Source organism: Engystomops pustulosus, chromosome 1 (genome assembly GCF_040894005.1).
Source record: "Engystomops pustulosus chromosome 1, aEngPut4.maternal, whole genome shotgun sequence".
Taxonomy (NCBI): domain Eukaryota; kingdom Metazoa; phylum Chordata; class Amphibia; order Anura; family Leptodactylidae; genus Engystomops; species Engystomops pustulosus.
The window spans coordinates 21,615,787-21,632,501 of record NC_092411.1 but is presented as its reverse complement, the minus strand read 5'-3'; the positions used below and the strand labels follow the sequence as shown (position 1 = coordinate 21,632,501).

Genomic DNA, 16,715 nt, shown 5'->3' with positions numbered 1-16,715 from the left:
GTCCTCCTATGAATCTTTCCATATACTCGGCTCAGCTGTGACCCTGCTCTTATAGACACTGATAGGGGGTGACAACCGGACCCCAGACTCCAATACTTACATCATCTATATAGATGTCATCATCAGAGTCATCAATGTTGTATCCATCATCATCACTTATTTTGGGATCAGTAACGTATCCGTCAATGTATCCTCCAGATCCCAGCTCATCACTCCCTGTAATAAAAGAGGTGAAAGATAAGGGATAGAGTGCAACTATAGAGTCTATGGCCATATATCAGGATTAGAGATGAGCGAACACTAAAATGCTCGGGTACTCGTTATTCGAGACGAACTTTTCCCGATGCTCGAGTGCTCGTCTCGAATAACGAACCCCATTGAAGTCAATGGGAGACTCGAGCATTTTTCAAGGGGACCAAGGCTCTGCACAGGGAAGCTTGGCCAAACACCTGGGAACCTCAGAAAAGGATGGAAACACCACGGAAATGGACAGGAAACAGCAGGGGCAGCATGCATGGATGCCTCTGAGGCTGCCTAATCGCACCATTATGCCAAAATTATGGGCAACAGCATGGCCATGACAGAGTGACAGAATGAAGCTAGATAGCATCTAAAACATCCAATAATTGACCCTGACACTATAGGGGACGGCATGCAGAGGCAGCGGCAGCAGCGGAAGGCTAGAGAGTGGCATGGCGACATACCCTAAATGGACTCAGGCTTCAAACCAATGGGTGGCAGAGAGGAACCAAAGGAGGTGAGCAAGAAGCGCTCAAATAATATCGGTACATGATAAAAGTTTGCCAGTATATTTTGTGGATTACACAGCAGGGTGGCGACAAAGTTAACATGGAAGCCATGAAAACAACCCAAAATTCTGCCTGACACAGCTCGTTTGATAAGGGGACCATGTATGCTTACAGTTCATGCCAGTCGCTGCACTGGCTGCCAGTCTCCTTTCGAATACAGTTTAAAATAATAATAACCCTCATCCATAAAGCTCTGTATAATGCTGCACCCCCCTACCTCTCCTCTCTTATCTCAGTCTATCGCCCAACCCGTGCTCTTAGATCCGCCAGTGATCTTAGATTAACCTCTACCCTAGTGCGGACCTCCCACTCGCGTCTCCAAGACTTCTCTAGAGCTGCACCAATTCTATGGAATGCTCTGCCCCGGACTATCAGACTAATACCTAACCTCCAAAGTTTCAAACGTGCTCTTAAAACCCATTTCTTTAGGCAAGCCTATAACACTCATTAACTGCATGAAGTTTTAACTCTTCTACTAACCCGTCCTGTGTCGTCCTCCCATCTGTTATCCAGCAACCAACAGGCACCAGACTTCTCTGCAGTCCCATTCACCCTGGACCTGGTATATAAGATGACGGCTGAGTGGTTCAAGCGACAGCAATTCCATTTATTATATTTTTTTCTATTCCCTAAGAAGAATGGCTTGACCATTAAATATTCTTTTACCTCGTGTTACCCCATCATCTTCATAAACCGTAAGCTCTGGCGAGCAGGGACCTCACTCCTGTTGTTCCATACAAATGTTGTGCTCTGTTACATTACATTTGTATTTGTTTCCTATGATTTGTAAAGCGCTACAGAATATGATGACGCTATATAAATAAAGATTATTATTATTATTATTATGGAGGCAGTGAACTAGTAGTAGATTAAAGGTGCTGCAACTATGTTAGTTGGATCTTGGCATGGAGCTGGCGCTCCGCTGCTAGGCGAGCTTTTGCCAATCCAAGCCCCTGTCTCTAGGCTACTCCCCAAACAGCACTTCTAAGAACCTTTTGTATAAGATCAAGTGTAGTAGTGTTCTTATAAGTTTAGGATATGGCGGGTGAGGGGAATGTAAACAGATGCGCAAGAAGCGCTGAAATAATATCCCTAAATGGTAAAAGTTTGCAAGTATATTTTGTGGATTACACAGCAGGGTGGCTACAAAGTTAACAACTTTGATGTGGAATGCCCTGTAATAGCTCTTGGGCGGTGTGCCTTTTATCGCCTAGGCTCAGCAGTTTCAGCACCGCCTGCTGTCGCTTAGCGACGGCACTGCTGCTGTGCCTAGAGCTACCGACTGATGGCGCCATGCCCACGGATGGTAATTCGGAGGAGGAGGAGGTGGAGGAGGGGTGGGAGGAGGTATAGTAGGCCTTTGAGACCTGGACCGAGGTAGGCCCCACAATTCTCTGCGTCGGCAGTATATGACCAGCCCCAGGGTCAGACTCGGTCCCAGCCTGCACCAAGTTAAGTGTAGTAGCGTTCTTATAAGTTTGGGATATGGCGGGTGAGGGGAATGTAAACAGATGCGCAAGAAGCGCATGATGCGCATGGAGCTGGCGCTCCGCTGCCAGGCGAGCTTTCGCCAATCCAAGCCCCTGTCTCTAGGCTACTCCCCAAACAGCACTTCTAAGAACCTTTTGTATAAGATCAAGTGTAGTAGCGTTCTTATAAGTTTAGGATATGCCGGGTGAGGGGAATGTAAACAGATGCGCAAGAAGCGCTGAAATAATATCCCTAAATGGTAAAAGTTTGCCAGTATATTTTGTGGATAACACAGCAGGGTGGCGACAAAGTTAACAACTTTGATGTGGAATCCATGAAAACAACCCAAATTTCTGCCTGACAAACCTCGTTTGATAAAGGGACGATGTATGGAGGCAGCTATATGGACGACTTTTGGAGGTAGCAATGGAGACAACGTGTGGAGGCTGCTATGGAGACAATTTAATTTGGATAGTGCCTGTATGTGGCAGTCCCAAACATTTTTCAAACCAGAGGAGCAGGTAGGTGGCCCTCCAGTAAAATGGAATAGATTGAGTGCCTGTATGTGGCAGTCCCAAAAATTTTTCAAACCAGAGGAGCAGGTAGGTGGCCCTCCAGTAAAATGGAATAGATTGAGTGCCTGTATGTGGCAGTCCCAAAAATGTTTCAAACCAGAGGAGCAGGTAGGTGGCCCTGCAGTAAAATGGAATAGATTGAGTGCCTGTATGTGGCAGTCCAAAAAATGTTTCAAACCAGAGGAGCAGGTAGGTGGCCCTGCAGTAAAATGGAATAGATTGAGTGCCTGTATGTGGCAGTCCCAAAAATTTTTCAAACCAGAGGAGCAGGTAGGTGGCCCTCCAGTAAAATGGAATAGATTGAGTGCCTGTATGTGGCAGTCCCAAAAATGTTTCAAACCAGAGGAGCAGGTAGGTGGCCCTGCAGTAAAATGGAATAGATTGAGTGCCTGTATGTGGCAGTCCCAAAAATTTTTCAAACCAGAGGAGCAGGTAGGTGGCCCTCCAGTAAAATGGAATAGATTGAGTGCCTGTATGTGGCAGTCCCAAAAATGTTTCAAACCAGAGGAGCAGGTAGGTGGCCCTGCAGTAAAATGGAATAGATTGAGTGCCTGTATGTGGCAGTCCCAAAAATTTTTCAAACCAGAGGAGCAGGTAGGTGGCCCTCCAGTAAAATGGAATAGATTGAGTGCCTGTATGTGGCAGTCCCAAAAATGTTTCAAACCAGAGGAGCAGGTAGGTGGCCCTGCAGTAAAATGGAATAGATTGAGTGCCTGTATGTGGCACTCACAAAAATTGTTTCAAACAGAGGACCGGGTAGGTGGCCCTCCAGAAAAATTAAATGCATGAAGTACTATAGCTAGAGCCAGTGGGCCCTGTCAAAAAATAGCCATTTTCCTCTGCTTTACTGTACAAAGAGGAGGAGAAGGAGGAAAATGAGGAGGAGGAGGAGTGGATCAATTATTCAGGTTGAGCTTCCTTCACCTGGTGGAGATTGGAAATTCTGAGAAATCCAGCCTTTATTCATTTTAATAAGCGTCAGCCTGTCAGCGCTGTCAGTCGACAGGCGTGTACGCTTATCGGTGATGATGCCACCAGCTGCACTGAAAACCCGCTCGGACAAGACGCTAGCGGCAGGGCAGGCAAGAACCTCCAAGGCGTACAGCGCCAGTTCGTGCCACATGTCCAGCTTTGAAACCCAGTAGTTGTTGGGAGCTGTGTGATCATTTAGGACGATGGTATGGTCAGCTACGTACTCCCTCACCATCTTTCTGTAAAGATCAGCCCTACTCTGCCGAGACTGGGGACAGGTGACAGTGTCTTGCTGGGGTGACATAAAGCTGGCAAAAGCCTTGTAAAGCGTACCCTTGCCAGTGCTGGACAAGCTGCCTGCTCGCCTACTCTCCCTCGCTACTTGTCCCGCAGAACTACGCACTCTGCCGCTAGCGCTGTCAGAAGGGAAATACTGTTTCAGCTTGTGCACCAGGGCCTGCTGGTATTCATGCATTCTCACACTCCTTTCCTCTCCAGGGATGAGAGTGGAAAGATTTTGCTTGTACCGTGGGTCCAGGAGAGTGAACACCCAGTAATCGGTGCTGGAATAAATTCTTTGAACGCGAGGGTCACGGGATAGGCAGCCTAGCATGAAATCTGCCATATGCGCCAGAGTACCAACGCGTAAGAATTCACTCCCCTCACTGGCCTGACTGTCCATTTCCTCCTCCTCCAACTCCTCCAACTCCTCTTCTTCTGCCCATACACGCTGAACAGTAAAGGACTCAACAATGGTCCCCTCTTGTGTCTCGCCAACATTCTCCTCCTCTTCCTCCTCATCCTCCTCCACCTCCACCTCCTCCGATATGCGCTGAGAAACAGACCTAAGGGTGCTTTGGCTATCAACAAGGGAATATTCTTCCCCTGTCTCTTGTGACGAGCGCAAAGCTTCTGACTTCATGCTGACCAGAGAGTTTTTCAACAGGCCAAGCAGCGGGATGGTGAGGCTGATGATGGCGGCATCGCCACTGACCATCTGTGTTGACTCCTCAAAGTTACTCAGCACCTGACAGATATCAGACATCCACGTCCACTCCTCATTGTAGACTTGAGGAAGCTGACTGACCTGACTACCAGTTCTGGTGGAAGTTGACATCTGGCAGTCTACAATCGCTCTGCGCTGCTGGTAAACTCTGGATAACATGGTCAGTGTTGAATTCCACCTCGTGGGCACGTCGCACAACAGTCGGTGAGCGGGCAGTTGGAGGCGGCGCTGCGCTGCCCTGAGAGTGGCAGCATCTGTGCTGGACTTCCTGAAATGCGCACAGATGCGGCGCACCTTCGTGAGCAAATCAGACAGATTGGGGTATGTCTTGAGGAAACGCTGAACTATCAGATTTAACACATGGGCCAGGCATGGCACATGTGTCAGTCTGCCGAGTTGCAGAGCCGCCACCAGGTTACGGCCGTTGTCACACACAACCATTCCCGGCTTGAGGTTCAGCGGTGCCAGCCACAGATCAGTCTGCGCCGTGATGCCCTGTAATAGCTCTTGGGCGGTGTGCCTTTTGTCGCCTAGGCTCAGCAGTTTGAGCACCGCCTGCTGTCGCTTAGCGACGGCACTGCTGCTGTGCCTAGAGCTACCGACTGATGGCGCCGTGCCCACGGATGGTAGTTCGGAGGAGGAGGTGGAGGAGGGGTGGGAGGAGGAGGAGGCATAGTAGGCCTGAAACACCTGGACCGAGGTAGGCCCCGCAATCCTCGGCGTCGGCAGTATATGAGCAGCCCCAGGGTCAGACTCGGTCCCAGCCTCCACCAAGTTAACCCAATGTGCCGTCAGCGATATATAGTGGCCCTGCCCGGCAGCACTCGTCCACGTGTCCGTGGTCAGGTGGACCTTGTCAGAAATGGCGTTGGTCAGGGCACGGATGATGTTGTCTGACACGTGCTGGTGCAGGGCTGGGACGGCACATCGGGAAAAGTAGTGGCGGCTGGGGACCGAATACCGAGGGGCGGCCGCCGCCATGAGGTTGCGAAAGGCCTCGGTCTCTACTAGCCTATCTAAGCAATCTGGAGATGTGCACATTAAGGGCTTGGGCGTGCGGGTGGGTTGCACTATATTTGCGTTTCCGCTCCAGCGTCTGGGGTATGGAGAGCTGAACGCTGGTGGATGCTGTGGAGGATCGTGGAGGCGACGATGGGGTTTTTGTGGCAGGGTCCTGGGCAGGGGGCTGACTAGCAGCTGACACAGGGGAAGGAGCAGTGGTGTGCACGGCCGGAGGTGAACGGGCTTGTTGCCACTGAGTGGGGTGTTTAGCATTCATATGCCTGCGCATACTGGTGGTAGTTAAGCTAGTAGTGGTGGAACCCCTGCTGAGCCTGGTTTGGCAAATGTTGCACACCACAGTCCGTCGGTCATCCGGTGTTTCCTTAAAGAACCTCCAGACTTCTGAAGATCTAGCCCTCGCCGCAAGAGCCCTCGCCACGGGAGCTTCACTAGTTGACACATTTGGCGCTGATGCACCAGCTCTGGCCCTGCCTCTCCGTCTGGCCCCACCACTGCCTCTTCCAACCTGTTCTGGTCGAGGATTCTCCTCCGTCTCAGAAGCACTGTGTTCACCCGGCCTCTCAACCCAGCTTGGGTCTGTCACCTCATCATCCTCAGATCCCTCAGTCTGCTCCCCCCTCGGACTTCCTGCCCTGACAACAACTTCCCCACTGTCTGACAACCGTGTCTCCTCATCGTCGGACACCTCTTTACACACTTCCACTACGTCAAGAAGGTCATCATCACCCACAGACTGTGACTGGTGGAAAACCTGGGCATCGGAAAATTGCTCAGCAGCAACCGGACAAGTGGTTTGTGACTGTGGGAAGGGTCCAGAAAACAGTTCCTCAGAGTATGCCGGTTCAAATGCCAAATTTTCCTGGGAGGGGGCAGACTGGGGGGGAGGAGGCTGAGGTGCAGGAGCTGGAGGAGTGGCGATTTCGGTGACATGGGTGGACTGCGTGGAAGACTGACTGGTGGTGGACAAATTGCTCGAAGCATTGTCAGCAATCCACGACATCACCTGTTCGCACTGTTCTGGCCTCAACAGTGCTCTACCACGAGTCCCAGTAACTTCAGACATGAACCTAGGGAGTGTAGCTCTGCGGCGTTCCCCTGCTCCCTCATCAGCAGGTGGTGTCTCACCCCGCCCAGGACCACGGCCTCTGACCCCTGCAGTAGTTGGACGCCTACGTCCCCGCCCTCGTCCTCTACCCCTAGCCCTCGGGTTAAACATTTTTAAAATGAGAGTTATAACTTTATTTTTTTTTTAACTTTTTTTTGTTTTTTTTTTGTGTTTTTTGGTTTTTTTTGTGTTTTTTGGTTTTTTTTGTGTTTTTTGTTTTTTTTTGAGTTTTTAAAACCAAACAATGCTATCCTATTGCTATGGCTATTTTCTAGCCAAGTATCAAAGCACACTACTATGCCAGATGAGATGACACTGAGTTAGTGCCTAATTGAAATCCAACCCCTACTAAATTTTCCCACTTCGGTCTTTGCTATGGATATGTGCGTCACTAAGCGCAGAACACAGCGGTCGCAAGTCTCACTACAAATTGCTCAGAATTGGCTAGTACATGCACTGCAGAAAGTACAGCCACCAGCAGATCAACCAGAAATCAAATATATAGAACGCTACTGTAGGCGTAAGTAAGCTCTTTGTATTCTCCTATGGCTATTTTCTAGCCAAGTATCAAAGCACACTACTATGCCAGATGAGATGACACTGAGTTAGTGCCTAATTGAAATCCAACCCCTACTAAATTTTCCCACTTCGGTCTTTGCTATGGATATGTGCGTCACTAAGCGCAGAACACAGCGGTCGCAAGTCCCCCTGCTAATTCCTCACAAAATGGTACTAGATGCAAATTAAAATAAAAAAAGTATAACGTTATTGTAGCCCTAAGAAGGGCTGTTGGGTTCTTTGAGAATCACTCCTGCCTAACAGTAAGCTAATAGAACACCCTAACGCTTTCCCTGACCAGCAGCAGCTCTCTCCCTAGCGGCATCCAGACACAGAATGATCCGAGCAGCGCGGGCAGGGGCTAGTCTATCCCAGGGTCACCTGATCTGGCCAGCCAACCACTGCTATCGACGTGTAAGGGTACCACGTCATGCTGGGTGGAGTGCAGAGTCTCCTGGCTTGTGATTGGCTCTGTTTCTGGCCGCCAAAAAGCAAAACGGCGGGAGCTGCCATTTTCTCGAGCGGGCGAAGTATTCGTCCGAGCAACGAGCAGTTTCGAGTACCCTAATGCTCGACCGAGCATCAAGCTCGGACGAGCATGTTCGCTCATCTCTAATCAGGATGGCCGGATGAGTGAGTCTAGTGATAAATAAATGACACCCCCCCCCCCTCCCGCAGGGATCAGCAGAGAAGACTAAAAGTAAGCATTCTATTTTCCTACAGTGCCTCCCCAGGGGAAATAGGGTATTACACCTTAAGTCATTGGGCTCTCTGTATAAGACACCCCGAGACCTGCAGGGGAAGAATTCCTCACTCTTGGCTCTAGCTACTAGATCCTGCCCGGGGCCCCTAACCACAATGATGCAGAACACAGACTGTGTAACACAAAAGGGCAGGACACAAAAACCTCCTGTTACGACTAGGGGGATCTGATTACATACAGATTATACATCCATCACTAGGAGGAGCTCACTACATACAGATTATACATCCATCACTAGGGGGAGCTCACTACATACAGATTATACAGCCACCACTAGGGGGAGCTCACTATATACAGATTATACAGCCATCACTAGGAGGAGCTCACTACATACACATTATACACCACCACTAGGGGGAGATCACTACATACAGATTATACATCCATCACTAGGAGGAGCTCACTACATACACATTATACACCACCACTAGGGGGAGATCACTACATACAGATTATACACCACCACTAGGAGGAGATCACTACATACAGATTATACAGCCACCACTAGGGGGAGCTCACTACATACAGATTATACAGCCACCACTAGGTGGAGCTCACTACATACAGATTATACAGCCACCTCTAGGGGGAGCTCACTACATACAGATTATACAGCTACCACTAGGGGGAGCTCACTACATACAGATTATACAGCCACCACTAGGAGGAGCTCACTACATACAGATTATATAGCCACCACTAGGGGGAGCTCACTACATACAGATTATACAGCCACCCCTAGGAGGAGATCACTACATACAGATTATACAGCCACCCCTAGGAGGAGATCACTACATACAGATTATACACCACCACTAGGAGGAGCTCACTACATACAGATTATACACCACCACTAGGGGGAGCTCACTACATACAGATTATACAGCCACCCCTAGGAGGAGATCACTACATACAGATTATACAGCCACCCCTAGGAGGAGATCACTACATACAGATTATACACCACCACTAGGAGGAGCTCACTACATACAGATTATACACCACCACTAGGAGGAGCTCACTACATACAGATAATACAGCCACCACTAGGGGGAGCTCACTACATACAGATTATACAGCCACCCCTAGGAGGAGATCACTACATACAGATTATACACCACCACTAGGAGGAGTTCACTGTATACAGATCATACAGCCACCACTAGGAGGAGATCACTACATACAGATTATACACCACCACTAGGAGGAGCTCACTACATACAGATTATACACCACCACTAGGGGGAGCTCACTACATACAGATTATACACCACCACTAGGGGGAGCTCACTACATACAGATTATACAGCCACCACTAGGGGGAGCTCACTACATACAGATTATACACCACCACTAGGAGGAGATCACTACATACAGATTATACAGCCACCACTAGGAGGAGCACACTACATACAGATTATACACCACCACTAGGGGGAGCACACTACATACAGATTGTACAGCCACCACTAGGGGGAGCACACTACATACAGATTGTACAGCCACCACTAGGAGGAGCTCACTACATACAGATTATACAGCCACCACTAGGGGGAGCTCACTACATACAGATTATACAGGCACCACTAGGGGGAGCTCACTACATACAGGTTATACACCACCACTAGGAGGAGTCACTACATACAGGTTATACACCACCACTAGGGGGAGCTCACTACATACAGATTATACAGCCACCACTAGGGGGAGCTCACTACATACAGATTATACAGCCACCACTAGGGGGAGCTCACTACATACAGATTATACAGCCACCACTAGGGGGAGCTCACTACATATAAATTATACATCCATCACTAGGGGGAAATCACTACATACAGATTATACAGCCACCACTAGGGGGAGCTCCTCACATATAGATTATACAGCCACCACTAGGGGGATCTGATTACATACAGATTATACATCCACCACTAGGGGGAGCTCCCTACATACAGATTATACAGCCACCACTAGGGGGATCTGATTACATACAGATTATACATCCATCACTAGGAGGAGCTCACTACATACAGGTTGTAAACCACCACTAGGGGGAGCTCCTCACATACAGATTATACAGCCACCACTAAGGGGAGCTCACTACATACAGAATATACAGCCACCTCTAGGGGGATCTGATTACATACAGATTATACATCCATCACTAGGAGGAGCTCACTACATACCGGTTGTAAACCACCACTAGGGGGAGCTCCTCACATACAGATTATACAGCCACCACTAAGGGGAGCTCACTACATACAGAATATACAGCTACCTCTAGGGGGATCTGATTACATACAGATTATACATCCATCACTAGGAAGAGCTCACTACATACAGGTTGTAAACCACCACTAGGGGGAGCTCCTCACATACAGATTATACAGCTACCACTAGGGGGAGCTCACTACATACAGATTATACAGCTACCACCAGGGGGAGCTCACTACATACAGATTATACAGCCACCACTAGGGGGAGCTCACTACATACAGATTATACAGCCACCACTAGGGGGAGCTCACTACATACAGATTATACAACCACCACTAGGGGGAGCTCCTCACATACAGGTTTTAAGGCCACCACTAGGGGGAGCTCACTAAATACAGATTATACACCACCACTAGGGGGAGCTCCTCACATACAGGTTATACAACCACCACTAGGGGAGCTCCTCACATACAGGTTTAAGGCCACCACTAGGGGGAGCTCACTAAATACAGATTATACACCACCACTAGGGGGAGCTCCTCACATACAGATTATACAACCACCACTAGGGGGAGCTCCTCACATACAGGTTTTAAGGCCACCACTAGGGGGAGCTCACTAAATACAGATTATACACCACCACTAGGGGGAGCTCACTACATACAGATTATACAGCCACCACTAGGGGGAGCACACTACATACAGAATATGCAGCCACCACAAGGGGGAACTTTTCGCATTCAGATTACACAGTCACCACTAGGGGAGATTACTACATACAGATGATAGAGCCACCACTAGGGGAAGCTCCTCATATACAGATTATACGCCAACACTAGGGGGAGCTCAATGCATATGAATTATCCAGTCACCACAAGAGGGAGCTCACTGCATATAGATTATACAGTTTGTATTTAAGGAGAACTCTGTAATCTCCCCTAGCGCAGCTGTATAGTAGTAGTATACTACTATACACTAGAATATTGCATGGTTTCCTCAGGGCAGACATTTTTCTAACCTTTAGGGTCTGTAAGCCCCAAACACTGGTGCCGTTAGTAGATGTAGGTATTGTGTTCCCTGCAGACCCTCTCACACCCGCCTCACAGATACATCCTCATAGAGAAACATTTTAGATTTTTGTAGATCAATACAATGAGCATTGGAAGTGAATTCAATTACAGCCTCTATAATAGGGATTGTGCCGGGCAAGGACATAACGATTGCTGCAGCCGCTGATCGATGCCGCACTGTGCCCCTCCCCCATTATATTTATTTCCTGCTTGTTATAACCTCCCGCTGTCTGTCCATATAGTTGTGATGAATTGAAAGACATAAGGCGCCTTCAATGGCGTCTAAGACGTCTCCTGCGAGCGGCTCATGTCTACAGGATTATGGGATTAACCGGAGAACATTGAAAAAAAGTACATGTCGCAGAAGGAAAATCAAATGTAAAATCCAAAAAAAGTGGGGGTCACAAGAAGAGGGCACGTAATAACTAAAGAAATATGGTCCTTTTTGGCTCCACCACCTCTAACAGAACCAAAATCATTAATTAGATATAAATATACAACCACCAATAGGGGGAGCTCCTCACATACAGATTATACAGTCACCAATAAGGGGGGGGGGGGGGTCTCTTAACACACAGATTATACCACCACCACTAGGGGGAGCTCACTTCATACAGATTATACACCACCACTAGGGGGAGCTCACTTCATACAGATTATACACCACCACAAGGGGGAGCTCACTTCATACAGATTATACACCACCACTAGGGGGAGCTCACTTCATACAGATTATACACCACCACTAGGAGGAGCTCACTACATACAGATTATACTGCCACCACTAGGGGGAGCTCACTTCATACAGATTATACACCACCACTAGGGGGAGCTCACTTCATACAGATTATACACCACCACTAGGAGGAGCTCACTACATACAGATTATACACCACCACTAGGGGGAGCTCACTTCATACAGATTATACACCACCACTAGGGGGAGCTCACTACATACAGATTATACACCACCACTAGGAGGAGCTCACTACATACAGATTATACTGCCACCACTAGGGGGAGATCACTACATACAGATTATACAGTCACCATTAGGGGGAGCTCCTCACATACAGATTATACAGCCACCACTAGGGGCTGCTCACTACATACAGATTATACAGCCACCACTAGGGGGAGCTCACTACACACAGATTATACAGCCACCACTAGGGGGAGCTCACTACATACAGATTATACAGCCACCACTAGGGGGAGCTCACTACACACAGATTATACATCCACCACTAGGGGGAGCTCACTACATACAGATTATACAGCCACCACTAGGGGGAGCTCACAACATAGAAATTATACAGGCACCAGTTGGGAGAGCTCACCACATACAGATTATACAGCCACCACTAGGGGGAGATCATTACATACAGATAATACAGCCACCACTAGTGGGAGCTCCTCACTACATACAGATTATACCACCACCACTAGGAGGAGCTCACTACATACAGATTATACATCCACCACTAGTGGGAGCTCACTACATACAGATTATACAGCCACCACTAGGGGGAGCTCACAACATAGAGATTATACAGGCACCAGTTGGGAGAGCTCACCACATACAGATTATACAGCCACCACTAGGGAGAGCTCACTACATACAGATTATACAGCCACCACTAGGGGGAGATCACTACATACAGATTATATATCTACCACTAGGGGGAGCTCACTGCATACAGATTATATATCCACCACTAGGGGGAGCTCACTACATACAGATTATAAAGCCAGCACTATATTAATACCATATGCACAAAAATAATGATAATACACACAGGTAACAAAACAGACATTCTTGGCATAGAAACGTTGGACGATTTTATTAACTTTTGCCAAGTTCCTCCAAATATCAATACAGATGTAGAAGTGGTTGCATTATTACCCCCTCCCTCTCTCTGTATCCTGGACTGTACTAGAATCTGGATGTAAGTTATAGATACAAGTTTTGAAGTTTTGTGGACAATGTTCTTCCCGCTGTCGCAGTGTCTGGAATAACAAGTCTCAGGGGAAGAATCACCGATCCCCGGACACAGAAACGTCTATGACTATTTCTCTAGAAATGAGTGGGTCCCGGGGGGCGCGGGTGCTACATGGCGCGGTCTACAGGGACTCTGTCTTTAATAAACTTCTCTTCCCTCCCCGTAAGAAACATGATGGACGCCGGTAAATCCACAGGTTGTTTTGTAGGATTTCATTTGCAGGTGATCAGAGGGCGCGGAGCCGCTTCCCGCTGTGAGATAGGACGTGGTGGAATGATGAGTGACGTCTGGAGGCTGATTCCTATTGTCACCTCTTTTATGGGTGCTCCCAGAGGACAGGGTGCTCCCAGAGGACAGGGTGCTAGAAGCATTATCTGGCCATACCGGACAGAACTAATCACTATGTGTATGGGGCCCACCCTGTCTATAATACACCCCAGTGAAGGGTTAATTTTATTTTCCCCGGCACTTTCAGGCCACATTATGGTTAACATTATATACAAGGTGTCCAGTAGGTTACTAACCCCATGGTCCTCTAGTACACACACTGCCCCCCCATGGCCCACTAGTACACACACTGCCCCCATGGCCCTCTAGTACACACACTGCCCCCATGTCCCTCTAGTACACACACTGCCCCCATGTCCCTCTGGTACACACTGCCCCCCATGGCCCTCTAGTACACACACTGCCCCCCATGTCCCTCTAGTACACACACTGCCCCCCATGTCCCATTAGTACACACACTGCCCCCCATGTCCCTCTAGTACACACACTGCCCCCATGTCCCTCTAGTACACACACTGCCCCCATGTCCCTCTAGTGCACACACTGCCCCCATGTCCCTCTAGTACACACACTGCCCCCCATGGCCCTCTAGTACACACACTGCTCCCCCCCATGGCCCTCTAGTACACACACTGCCCCCCCATGTCCCTCTAGTACACACACTGCTCCCCCCCATGGCCCTCTAGTACACACACTGCCCCCCATGTCCCTCTAGCACACACACTGCTCTCCATGTCCCACTAGTACACACACTGCCCCCCCCATGTCCCTCTAGTACACACACTGCCCCCCATGTCCCTCTAGTACACACACTGCTCCCCATGGCCCTCTAGTACACACACTGCTGCCCCCCATGTCCCTCTAGTACACACACTGCCCCCCATGTCCCTCTAGTACACACACTGCCCCCCATGTCCCTCTAGTGTACACACTGCCCCCCATGTCCCTCTAGTACACACACTGCCCCCCATGTCCCTCTAGTACACACACTGCCCCCATGTCCCTCTAGTACACACACTGCCCCCCCCCATGTCCCTCTAGTACACACACTGGCCCCATGTCCCTCTAGTACACACACTGCTCCCCCCCCCCCATGTCCCTCTAGTACACACACTGCCCCCATGTCCCTCTAGTACACACACTGCTCCCCCATGTCCCTCTAGTACACACACTGCCCCCATGTCCCTCTAGTACAAACACTGCCCCCCCATGTCCCTCTAGTACACACACTGCCCCCATGTCCCTCTAGTACACACACTGCCCCCATGTCCCTCTAGTACACACACTGCCCCCATGTCCCTCTAGTACACACACTGCTCCCCCCCATGGCCCTCTAGTACACACACTGCCCCCCCATGTCCCTCTAGTACACACACTGCCCCCATGTCCCTCTAGTACACACACTGCCCCCATGTCCCTCTAGTACACACACTGCCCCCCATGTCCCTCTAGTACACACATTGCTCCCCCATGTCCCTCTAGTACACACACTGCCCCCATGTCCCTCTAGTACACACACTGCCCCCATGTCCCTCTAGTACACACACTGCTCCCCCATGTCCCTCTAGTACACACACTGCCCCCATGTCCCTCTAGTACACACACTGCCCCCCCATGTCCCTCTAGTACACACACTGCCCCCCCATGTCCCTCTAGTACACACACTGCCCCCCCCATGTCCCTCTAGTACACACACTGCCCCCATGTCCCTCTAGTACACACACTGCTCCCCCATGTCCCTCTAGTACACACACTGCCCCCCATGTCCCTCTAGTACACACACTGCCCCCCCCCCATGGCCCACTAGTACACACACTGCCCCCCATGGCCCTCTAGTACACACACTGCCCCTCATGGCCCTCTAGTACACACCTTGCCCCCCATGGCCCTCTAGTGCACACAATGCCCCCCCCCCCATGGCCCTCTAGTACACACACTGCCCCCATGTCCCTCTAGTACACACACTGCTCCCCCATGTCCCTCTAGTACACACACTGCCCCCATGTCCCTCTAGTACACACACTGCCCCCCCCCATGTCCCTCTAGTACACACACTGCCCCCCCATGTCCCTCTAGTACACACACTGCCCCCATGTCCCTCTAGTACACACACTGCTCCCCCATGTCCCTCTAGTACACACACTGCCCCCCATGTCCCTCTAGTACACACACTGCCCCCCCTCCCATGGCCCACTAGTACACACACTGCCCCCCATGTCCCTCTAGTACACACACTGCTCCCCCATGTCCCTCTAGTACACACACTGCCCCCCATGTCCCTCTAGTACACACACTGCCCCCCCTCCCATGGCCCACTAGTACACACACTGCCCCCCATGGCCCTCTAGTACACACACTGCCCCTCATGGCCCTCTAGTACACACCTTGCCCCCCATGGCCCTCTAGTGCACACACTGCCCCCCCCCCATGGCCCTCTAGTACACACACTGCTCCCCATGGCACTCTAGTACACACACTGCCGCCCATGTCCCTCTAGTACACACACTGCTCCCCATGTCCCTCTAGTACACACACTGCCCCCCATGTCCCTCTAGTACACACACTGCTCTCCATGTCCCTCTAGTACACACACTGCCCCCATGTCCCTCTAGTACACACACTGCCCCCCATGTCCCTCTAGTACACACACTGCTCCCCATGTCCCTCTAGTACACACATTGCTCCCCCATGTCCCTCTAGTACACACACTGCTCTCCATGGCCCTCTAGTACACACACTGCCACCCATGTCCCTCTAGTACACACACTGCTCCCCATGTCCCTCTAGTACACACACTGCTCCCCATGTCCCTCTAGTACACACATTGCTCCCCCATGTCCCTCTAGTACACAC

At 49.9% G+C, this 16,715-nt stretch overlaps 1 protein-coding gene across 3 annotated transcripts in view; it reads right to left on the bottom strand.

Moving 5' to 3' along the window:
* Nucleotides 1–16,715, bottom strand: part of EGFLAM (EGF like, fibronectin type III and laminin G domains) — a 92,057-nt gene that overhangs the window by 25,047 nt on the left and 50,295 nt on the right. For all 3 annotated transcript variants that reach the window (XR_011853115.1, XM_072135288.1, XM_072135275.1), the window contains exon 8: nucleotides 101–216. Coding sequence is in view for 2 of the 3 variants with exons in the window: in XM_072135288.1 (XP_071991389.1) it covers nucleotides 101–216 (116 nt within the window). In the remaining variant the exon portion in view is untranslated. The remainder of the gene's footprint in view (nucleotides 1–100; nucleotides 217–16,715) is intronic.